General features: G+C 38.4%; 1 protein-coding gene across 1 annotated transcript; it reads left to right on the top strand.

Moving 5' to 3' along the window:
• The first annotated feature begins 2627 nt into the window (after nucleotides 1-2627).
• On the top strand, nucleotides 2628-11557 carry mpl (MPL proto-oncogene, thrombopoietin receptor). The gene is made up of 12 exons (XM_022215968.2): nucleotides 2628-2816; nucleotides 3337-3457; nucleotides 3812-3987; nucleotides 5188-5345; nucleotides 5757-5901; nucleotides 5996-6110; nucleotides 6980-7149; nucleotides 7622-7764; nucleotides 8340-8493; nucleotides 9134-9215; nucleotides 9547-9634; nucleotides 10140-11557. Exons 1-12 carry the CDS (start codon nucleotides 2705-2707, stop codon nucleotides 10581-10583), a joined length of 1908 nt encoding a protein of 635 aa, XP_022071660.2. The 5' UTR covers nucleotides 2628-2704; the 3' UTR covers nucleotides 10584-11557.
• The last annotated feature ends 1 nt before the right edge of the window (nucleotide 11558 follows it).

The raw sequence follows: 11558 nt of genomic DNA, 5'->3' as shown, positions 1-11558 counted from the left end.
CTTGCTGCAAGGCGAAAGTGCTAACCACTATACACCACTGTGCAGCCCGTGCTAAACCAACGTCACTTTATTTCCATCCCACATGAAGAATGCAAAAAGAGGAGGTGCTCTAGGAAGTACACGGTGCCAGACCCCCCCGGCCTGTTCGATGGCCACGTCTGGACCACGGACCTGCAACACAAGAACATCTGCTCACTGTGAAAGATTACTGAGAGCAGTTTTTTGTGATTTCTATGCAGAGCACTATGATGTTTGCTGAGCTGTGCACTATTAAATGACTGAAGAATCTGGAATATTATTACTGTTTGTTATTGTTCTCAGGTTTGCTATTAAATGTATAAAGTGTTGCTTGTTGGATTTTATTGGCTTTTAAAATTTATATTACTGCACAGAACATTTAAGATTATTTTACCACAGATCAAGGGTACAGATTGTTGTTGTTCACTGTGTATTGGGTAGTACTCATTTTGATTTAGACTGATTAGCATACAGAACCCTATGATGTTTCTGGTTTACAGCTGAGAACTAGTTGCTAAAGTAAATAATATTATTTCTTATTTTAGGTGTGATAATTGTCAGTCAACATTCTAAGAAGTGGAAATTGACAGGGTTGTATACAGTGCTGTTCTTGCACAATATTTGTCACTTAATTGCCCTCAGGATACTGTCATTGAGCTTACCAGTTTTACTTAACAGGCAGTTGGTGCAGCTTATGATGTTGTATTTCACATAAACGAGTAAACATGAAAAAATCCAAAATGAAAAAATCATATACAGCTTTCCTATTGGGTTAAAGAGCCAAAAAAACAATAACATGAAAAATACTTTGTAAAAGCGAGAGGTTAGTAGCAGCTTTCATTTTTCTTACAATTTTTCGGTGACCCCCTCAAAATATCTGTTGTACCCCCCCACTAAAATTAATCTGGATCCGCCCCTGCTTGCCTTCTCCAGCAGCACTGACGACCATCATTTCTATGCAAGGTGACCCGACACGCATCAGTGAACAGGACAGTAGACCACTGCTGCATTGTCCAGGTCACATGGTCTTGTGTCCACTGCAAACGGTCACGGCGGTGTCTTGGTGTCAGTGGAGTCACCTGCAGCGGTCGTCTGGCATTCAAGCCAAAGCGGTGGAGTCAGTTGCGAATGGTTTGTCTGGAAACTCTAGTACCCCTCACTTCTCATAGTATTTCTTTATTACTAAAGCCAAGTCTGAAGTATAATTTCACTAGTTCATCTAACTGACTGAACAGCATTTTGTAGAAGCAGCGCGCTGTTTGTTAGTTTCAAAAGGCGAGAGCAGTTGGCTGCAGACCTCCAAAAGGTTGACTTTATTCTCAACATCCTATTTCAACTTTATTCTCGACATTATATTTTGACTTTATTCTCGACATTTCGACTTTATTCTCGACATCCTATTTCAACTTTATTCTCGACATTATATTTCCACTTTATTCTCAACATCCTATTTCAACTTTATTCTCGACATTATATTTCAACTTTATTCTCAACATTTCAACTTTATTCTCGACATTATATTTCAACTTTATTCTCGACATTATATTTTGACTTTATTCTCGACATTTCGAGTTTTTTCTCAAAATTCATGCTGAAAAAAAAAATTCTACCCCCTCTCATTTTTTTTCTCACGGGTGGCCCTAATACTCTTCCGGATTATTGAGAGTAGTGTAGATAGTAAAGAAACTGTTACACACAGGTAATTTGGACAAAGTTGGATGGTTTTATGATTGCAGGCTATCTGCATGAGGAGATAATTGGTAGATTTTAATTTAACAGAACATGTTGAAGTTAAGATCCATCAATTTGAAATGCTATGCAGGTCCAAAAATGCCCTCAATAACAGCCAGTTATCAGCGCAGTTAATATTTTCTTCATCAACTTCATCTTGGATTAACAAAGTAGTTCCTAACTAGCTCATTAGCAACTAACTTGGTCTAGAAAAAACAAGTTAGATGCAGGATGATAATTATCATGTATATTATGGTTGAAATCTTTTTCGAAGCACAAAACCACACTGTTGTATTGTGCTGCTGTGCAGTAGATCAGGATGTGGTTAATCAGCACAAGCTGTTGGGGCAAGTTAACTTTTTCAGTTTTCTCACAAAGCACTAGCTTTCGTATGTACGTCAGCAGGGAGGCAGCATGGAGGGTCTGATGAGTGTAGATACCAACACATGAATGTTGTTGAGCCCTACAAAATCATTTCTACTGAGTGTTCTTCAATCCAAAATTTCCTGAAGTCTCCAGTGAGCTGATAAAATCTTCATTCGTGCTTGTTCTGATCTACCAAATCTTTCTCTTGAATTGAGAAATATAATTTAGCAGTATGACAGCGCTACAAACCCAGACAGATGGTGATTTGAAACATTCATGTGAGAGTTTTTGTCTGCAGCAGCCGTTTGTATTGTGCCTACTTGTTAAATATAAACGTGGAAATTTTAAATTTATGTTCAATCAGTCCTTCTAAACTGCCATATTTGGTGTCAGCTTCCACTGTACACAAAGCTTTCTTCCTGTTTTAAGCGGAGCAGTCACAATGGGCCAACCCCTCAGTGCTGCTCACCCCTGTTATCCAGCCATGCCCACTGTAAACATGCACAGCCGACAACACATAATGTACATTCACATGTTGTGTTAGTTTAGGTGCCATGATGGTTAAGAATACACTGTACTTGCACTGACCATGGATATGAGCTGTGGGCTGGAGATACTCCTTATTTCCTTATGGATACAAGTTTGCTTTGTGCCTGGAATACACTGCAGTAATGGAATTATCAGTCATCTGTCAAAGGAAGGTAAGACTTCAGGATAGTTTATTTTGCAGTTTGTATAAAATTCAGTCCAATTATGGCAATTTTTTATCATTTTATTTTGACTTTTAATAGAATAATCCAACCATTCTACCATTTGGGAAAAAGATACTTTGTCCAGGGCTGCACGGTGGCTTGGTGGTTAGCACTTTTGCCTTGGGGCCAGAAGATCCCCTATTCAAGTCCTAGACTTTCCAAGATCTTTCTGCGTGGAGTTTGCATGTTCTCTCTGTGCATGCATGGGGTTTTTCTGGGTACTCTGGCTTCCTCCCACAGTCCAAAAACATCCTGAGGTTAATTGGTGCATAGATAATGGATGGATGGATACTTTGTCCATTACACTCTACGTCATTTTTTGCACAACACAAAAATCTTCCAAGACTCACCGTCACATTATATCGTCTTCATATCTTTTTTCTATTTTATCATCTTGATTGCAAATTAAAAAAAAACAAAACAGATATAGCATTTTTCTCACTTGTTCTGTTTGTCATTTTTGAATTAGATGTTTTGCTGTTGAAGGATGAGGAGAATCCAAAGTGTTTCACTCGGACAGCAGAGGATTTCACCTGCTTCTTTGAGACTGCAGACAATGGGACGTATGATTTGTTCTACTCAGTAGAAGGGTGTGTTACTCTAAATAGTACTCTGTTTCAGAATGAACTGAATCACAGTGTTTAGACATTTTTTATACTTTTGGCATGTTAGTACTGATCTAATGTTCTGTTATTTAACACTATATAGGTGTCAGTTTCAAATATCCTTTTCCATTATTATCATTATGCAAATTATTTGTTTGTTTGTTTCAATTTCATTTTGATTATTTCAGTTTAAACATTTCTATTAACACTTTAATATTTGCAATATTTCAACTTTTTTTATAGCATTTTGAACATTTATCTAAATGAACAATGCTAAATACTACTGAGCAATTTATGTGTACCCCAATATCTGCTGTGCTTGTCACTTGTTCTAATCAGGTACCCCGTACAAAGCTGTAAGATGTCGGTCCAGAGAACAGAAGAAGGAACTTTCCTCCACATCTGCTCATTTCCTGGCTCAGATGTCATGTTATATGCGGATATATATCTTGAAGTGTTGGAGCGTACTACCAATACCAGCCTCTACAATCGAACTGTCAGCGTAGAGAACCATTGTAAGACATTTGTTTTTTCATTATTTACTTTCTCATCAAACAAAGGGATGGAAACGTCTTGCTGAAAACTAGAAAACTAGACAAAGCCACAAGTATTCTGAGCAATTTTTGCTGCACTGATTTCCAGTTTTAATCTCTTTATGATCTTGATTTTTTTCCTGTAATTCATTTGTAAGTCCATCCATCCATCCTTTTCTAGCTGCTGGCTAAATGCTCTGCTCTGTGTTAGTGACCGTGGCTGCCTCTTTTTCCTGTGTCTTCAAATGAGTGAAAGTTGAGTAATGAATGAAGTGTGAAGTCTTTTTTGCAAGCTTTTCTACTCTTCTGAAATGCTTGCCGACTTGTGATATTTTTTCCAAAGTGGATTATTCCACTTTGAAAGAAATGGGGTGAAATGTTTTATGCTCTAGTCTATCAGATTTTTTTTCTTTGTGCTGTAGCCTTTCACAAACTAGCTACAAGTTTTATTTCAAGCATAAACTCCTCTCTGACCCTCTGCAAAAAAAGAGATGTTATGTTAATGTTTTTTTAAGCCATTACAGAAATACACCAAACAGCCACAACATTAAATCCACGGCAGGCGAAGTGAAGAACATTAATCTTGTTGTGAAAAACCAAGGTTCTCCTGGGGAATGTTGCTTTGATACTTACCACCTGCCTAAAACTTGTGACAATAGCACTCACCAAAGCCTGCGACCTCCCCAATCACACTGCAAAATCTACTCAGGAATGGATCGAGGAACATGACCAAGAGCACAAAGTGTTGACCAGGCCTCCAAATTAACCCCCTCCCCCATCCAATCATTACATCAAACATCTGCCCAGCAACAAGCTTGATCACAGGAGGATCCACCATGCTACCCACAGAACCCAAAGTGGTACCCAACACCACAGGACATCCCAGAGACAGGTGGTTTCAATGTTGTGACTGATAGTGTATGTTTTGCATCATAAGACATTCTCAGATTTGGTTAACACTAATAGACACTATCTTTCATGGGTTGTATTGAAAATAGACTGCAGTATACAATGACTTTCCACTTCATGAATGTATTTTTTTGCATCCTTGCAGCTCTCTCTTGCATGCTGCTTTAAAGAACCTAAAGACCAAAGGGCACCAATGAACCAGTGAACTAATCCTTGAAAGTGTTCTTCCTTCTGTAATATGTTATCCCCCCTTTTCCTTTTGATTTTCTGTAGTTCTTCTTGATCCCCCTTTCGATGTGACTTTACACCCAAATGGCCAAGTGGGACAGCTGCGGGTTTCATGGCGCACAAACAGCTTAAAATACTGGGATACAGATAAAGTGTACAAGATTCAATTCTCCTCCACGCATCTTGGACAGAAGACACAAGAGGTACACACAACTCCCACATAAATCTATTAAATATTTTTTTCCTAAGCTGCTTTGTTCACACATACTGTGAGTAAGCATTAAAGCATTTGTATACAATCTAAGTACCGGTATGTCCATGCAAGTTCTGCTATTATTATGACCAGCTCCTGGAGGACTGAAACTGTAAAATCTAAATTAAAAATATTGTGTATGAAATATATAAAATAGGTTCCACAATTTTTAATACTTGATTATCAGTTGTGGCCGTAGCTTGGTAGCTGAAAAGGCTGCTGTTCAGTCCCTTTGTAGCCTATTATGTAAGGTTTTTGTTCATTGAGCCTTATTCTAACATAACTTCACCTGAAGACTTTCATCATAATCACAGTGGGTAAAAGTGCTACAGGAAAATCAGTGTTGTTTGTGACTCTGTAGGTGAAGAAGGGCGAAGTACTGAACTCTCTGGCAGCAGGTGAAGAGGTTGAGGTAAAGATCGCTGTCAAATGTGCCACAAATTCAGCTGGAGGACACTGGAGCAGCTGGTCTCAACCGGTACGAACCGTGGCTCCCCAAAGTGCAGGTGAGTCTAACACACCGATTGAGTGAATGACTCGATCAGAGTCAATGAAATGCAACTCTTCAGTCATTCCAGGTTTGTTTTCCTTTCTTTTCAGTTGACATTTCACTAACATGTTACACCTCTGACCTGCATAAAATCACCTGTCAGTGGAATGCGAGCAGATATGGTGCAAAGAATGGGTACCAACTTTTCTACAAGACAGGTCTCAGGTAGCACAAAACACACAACATTTCATTACTGATTTAATACAGTTCTCAGATCTTTGTTTTGCTGTGTTTCCATTTACTTAAACATGTTTCTCATGTGCGTCTGAGCTAGAAAAGTCATGCTGATAGAAGTGGATGCAACAAAGTGCAAAGGAGACGCGTACAATTAGATGCAAAAGTTTTCAAAAGAAGAACCCCTGCAGCAAGTTCCCTTCAAGTTGTGAGATGTTTTTAGAACATCCTGCACACACAGCATATTTGAGATCTACCTACAGATTTCAATAGCATTCAAATCAGGACAGTATGAGAGCTAATCCTAAAAGCTTCAGCTTGTGTTTCCTAAAGTCTGTCATGATATATTTTGAGGTGTACCTGAATCACTGTCCTGTCAGTCTCTCTTTCTTGACTATGTGACATTTGTATTCAGTGGCCTTGGAAAGCTGCACCACTGATGGGTCAGTGAAATCTTCCTGCAGATCCTTTGCAGTCATGCGGGGTTTCAATTTTTCTTAAAACTCCAAACTTTTTGCAGACAACTGTGCTGCAAATGTCACAGTATCTTTCAAAGGAGAAAAGCTCTGCTGATGAAAACCCCACATCTGTGTGACCTGATGGATGTAGGACAGAAACCTGACCCACGCTAACACAACGACATGTTTTATATCGTTTAATAGTGCATCTAATTTTTAAATTACGCCCTCCACAATAAACACTTGACACATAGAATCATTGTGAGTAACAAACTGTTATGGTATCCATCTCTTTTCTGCTCATCACTTCTTCTTCCTTTCATTCCACACTGTATGCTAAAACAGCAAACATTAGCGTGATCTTATATTTGTGTCATGTAACCATATTACAAACCGTTGCAGTGAACCTTTGAATTGGACCAAATGGACTGAGTGTCAGGCTGATGGGAACTTTGCTGACCTGTGTTCTTTCTCTGGAGTTGAGTCCAGAAAAGTCAGAGTCCAACTCAACAGCACTTCATCTCCGACCAGCAGAACCTTTTATTCTGAAGAGTTCACTTTAAGTAACTCGGGTGAGAGAGTTTGTTGTCTTTTTTTTGTTCCTTTTACATCTTCTGTCTGTTTTTTTAATCTCAAATGCCTCTCCGGTGGCCATTGTACTCTGGAGGTTAATATGCAGAAAACTCCACATGACAAATCGGTTGGACCATATCTAAACCAAATACATGTGATGAAATAACACCTGTTTAAATCCATATTTCTGTCTCCAATAAAGTTCTCCAGTAAACTGTGAACATGGCACATGCTTGGGTCAACTCACTAGCTTTTCCATTCAGTTAAAGGCTGGTTTGTAAAGTTTAAAGTAAGAAAACAGATGAAGCTGCTTTGTTGTTCAGCTTGCACACAGAGCTTGTGTAGACTATATATTTCAGTTGCTGTAGACGTTGAGAGCCCGGTAGCCTGATTACAGAACTTCAGCTTTACTGATAAAGCCTAACAGAATGTTCCATGGCTTTATCTTCTGACAAATTGCTTTGTTTACAGTAAAAACATCCGCACCAGATCGTCTGAGAGTCGCACGGGACAAAGACAAGCTGTGTTTGGAGTGGGAAGCTCCTCTTCCATCTCTGTCCGCTCACCTGCAGTATGAAGTCGACTACAGGATTAAAGGAGCTGAAAGATGGAAGGTAAGATGCCGTTCACAGTGGACGTTTAATTGTATATATTTTTCAGTATGTTTTTTTTTTTTTTTTAAATGGTGTCCTTGGGCCATGGCAGAATGCATTGTTTTCAGTCAATAGTGATTTGTGTTGACTGAAAAAAAAAAGCTTGTTTTCCATATTTGTGAAATTCTTCCTGTGTTGCTTTCAGATTCCATTGCAACATTTTAGTGTACTTAAAATACCACGTGTTGAATTTCTGTAGAATATTTGGAGATTTTATGATGACGGCATAAATTTGTGATGGAAGACAAATAATAACTGTGGGCAGAGACAGTGTTGTTCTTGATCTTACCACCAGATGGTGCCAGAGTGAGGAATGTTCAGTTCCATGTTCACACAGTCACATCTGCAGTAGATTATCAGCAAGTTGAGCCATTAATAATACTCAACACTGTCATGTTGCAACACTGCAAGATGGCATGATGTAGTATCAGTACAACAAGGGAACATGAATATATTCCAAGAGAATTGAGAAAGTTATTGGGAAAGAATGCACAATGGCTTCACGCTGAATGTCAGACAAATGTTTCTGTCCCCAGATGATAAAGGACCTCGAGACTCATGCATGCATAGAGGCTCCAGCAGGTAGCCAGTACAGCATCAAAGTCAGAGCTAAACCTACTGGGTCCTTTTACTCAGGCCACTGGAGTGACTGGTCAAATGTGCTCACTGGTGACACCCCCACTAACACGGGTAAGCTGGAAACACTATTAAGATGTGTTTGTTTTTTAAATAATCCCTATGAATCAGAACCAAAAGATGTAACTAATGTGGCTCTTTCACAGACTAATCATAGTCCGCTCTTTACTAGCAACTTTTCTAGTTCCTTTAACATTAATTGTGTAAATTGATCATCATAAATATAAAATATGCATCCCTTGTACATTCAAAAGTGAGGTTCTGTGCTACGCTAATTACATTAAAATGTTATACACTACTGTTCAAAAGTTTTTGGTCACCCAGACAATTTGATGTTTTCAATGAAAACTCACACTTTCATTCATGTGCTAAAACAATCGCGCAACGGTCTTCTTATCATCAATGAGCCTTTCAACACTATCAGCTAGCACAATGTAGCATTAGAACACAGGAGTGATGGTTGCTGGAAATGTTCCTCTGTACCCCTATGCAGATATTCTATTAAAAATCATCTGTTTCCTGCTAGAATAGTCATTTACCACATTAACAATGTCTAGACTGAATTTCTGATGAATTCAATGTTATTTCCATTGAAAAAAATGCTTTTCTTTCAAAATAAGTACATTTCTAAGTGACCCCAAACGGTGGTATATATTCCATTCAAATGCTAGTGTTGTACAACTAACTTTTTCAGACCTGCTGCTCATGTTGTGTATTCCTGCCTCCATGCTGGTGACTGCAGTCATCCTCATCTTCTTGCTTTCCACATACCTCAGGTATTTTGTTTCCAACTCATTTAGACTGTAATTATCTACATGAAATTACTACCTGAAACAAAAATGTAGAAAGAAAGAAAGAAAGAAAGAAAGAAAGAAAGAAAGAAAGAAAGAAAATGAATACACTATTTGTTTTAATCTTTAAAAAATGGTTATGCATTGGTTTGGTGTGATCACTACAGCATTATTTCTCAGTTTTCTGACATCTTATTTCCTTAAAATCCTTTAAAAAAATTGCTATTCAGTAGCCAAAAAATTGAACCAATTATTTCAGTGCCTTAATCAACATGTTTTAATGTCTAATATTTTGTGTATTTGCATGTTTTTATAGTAAGCTCAAGCAGTATTTTTGGCCGCCAGTTCCCAACCTTGAAAAAGTCCTGCAAGGCTATCTGATGGAGATCAACAGGCAGAAATGGGTATATTATTCAACCATACAATTTAGTATATTGATACTATGGTGCAAATTAATATTGCATCTAATTACTTACATCACATACTATGATAAAAAAAATTCCAGAGAAAAAAATGTACATCAGCCATACAAACCCGTGGAAATGGGTGTGCTTCAGCAAAAGCTTTGTCCCCTCCACCATTCCTGCTCTTAATCACCTTTAGTATGTTTCCCACTCATCTCTCACCAGTATGTGTGCTGTCATATTGTCCTGTGTTTTACTGTTTTGCATATGTGTATTTTTTATGTACCTGACAGTGCCTGTGACAACAAAGGTCTACCTATCTATTCATCTCTCCATCTAAATGCTGTAAAATTGATGTAGATGCAGCCTTTAGAGTGATAGCAAAGATGAATTTTTAGGAAATGCAGATAATAAGAAAATTATTAAACTGAGAGTGATACAATGCAGTTCAAGTCAGTTTTAAATGTGTTGGTATTTAAAATAAGTGATTGTGCTCACACTACAGGATCCTCCAGTCACAACCAAACAGTGCCCTGAAGAAACCACTTCATCTGTGGTGGAGATCATGTCTGAAGAAGAGGTTTCAGGATTGGGGAAGCCAACAGAAGAATCCAGGGAGCTGCTGTCACCTGACCAGGTTGATGGGAACCCCAGAGCTGAAGTCTTTCCAGACTATGTGACCCTGAATAAAGACAGTGCCATTCTTTGCCCTCAGAGAAACAGCTACGTTTATGATCAGGTTAAAGGAGACTCCGAGGTAGGAGATGAGCTCCTCCAAACACGTCGCTGTTCCTGCACTGAGGGTTCAGTCTGTGTCCCACCGTGCTCATGCTCTGACTTTCTGAACCATTCCTACCTGCCTCTGGCTGAGCCTGCAGACACATTCAGCTGTAAGGTCAAAGCTGTTCGGGCTCCAGGAAACCTCTATACTAACTTCCCCTACAGCTAAATGTACAGTGGTGCAGACTTAATGAAGGCCTCGCACCTTCATACTAACCCACGGACTTACTGTAAATTAATACAAATTTCAACACATTCAAATAAGCTGTAAAAGAAAAAAAGGGCATCAAAAGGAATATAATGATTGATTAACGGTTAACAAGCCTTTTAGCCAAAGCAAAGGAGTGTTACCCCATGTATTCACTGTATATTAGCTGTATAGTTTGTCATCCTTGGCGACTCCTTAAGGTCTTCAGCAATCTGAAAACTTCAAGCTCTAGGTCTGAGTGCTGTTCAAGATATTCAGGTGTACTGGAATCAGATATTTCATTTTTAAAACTGCTTATTGGGCTTCCTTAACGAGACTGCTAACAACTGATCAACAGTAAAAAAAAATTCTGCTTGCTGGAACAGTAACTAACAACACACTTTGTGAAACTACAGCTCTCTAAAAAGTGAATTTCTGATTCACCTACAATGAGCACAGATGCTGCTGTTTTGGAAGCAGAGTGTCTGTTCCTCAGCAGGCACATTTCTATATTGTTCAGAATTCTTTTGCCGACATGTTTTTGATTTTACAAAATACTGAATACAATATTGAAAAGAGCCACGCCAGTATGCAAGGCAGATGGTTTCTGTGAGCATTGCAAATTTGAGTAACCTGGATAAAGAAAAGATATTTGTACATTCTCTTGAATATATGAATGTAACTGTCTCTTAAATTGTATATCAATTATGCTTTTTTTTTCAAACTGCAGGTTTTGCCCTTGTTGTTGTATACTCTTTTATATTGTACATATCTTTGAGGAACGTTTTATACTTTACAAGAATTTGAGATGAGAAGATTGAAACAGATGTGTCACCAAAATGCTTACTCCTGATGCTCTCCTCCTGCCAAATAACATCTGTAACAAATGTTTTGTTTTCATGTATTACATAATGTCAGAGTTTGTATTTTTGACATTAAATATCAAAAAGCTTCAAT

Source organism: Acanthochromis polyacanthus, chromosome 4 (genome assembly GCF_021347895.1).
Source record: "Acanthochromis polyacanthus isolate Apoly-LR-REF ecotype Palm Island chromosome 4, KAUST_Apoly_ChrSc, whole genome shotgun sequence".
Lineage (NCBI taxonomy): Eukaryota > Metazoa > Chordata > Actinopteri > Pomacentridae > Acanthochromis > Acanthochromis polyacanthus.
The sequence above is the reverse complement of the archived record's forward strand: the minus strand, read 5'-3'. Positions and strand labels throughout refer to the sequence as shown.

Bases quoted from the DNA above. Each gene is read 5' to 3' on its own strand.
- mpl (XM_022215968.2), top strand. From the start codon at position 2,705: ATGGATATGAGCTGTGGGCTGGAGATACTCCTTATTTCCTTATGGATA. The intron at 3,988-5,187 runs GTAAGACATTTG...GATTTTCTGTAG, and splicing joins TGTCAGCGTAGAGAACCATT to TTCTTCTTGATCCCCCTTTC. The intron at 9,216-9,546 runs GTATTTTGTTTC...ATGTTTTTATAG, and splicing joins TTGCTTTCCACATACCTCAG to TAAGCTCAAGCAGTATTTTT.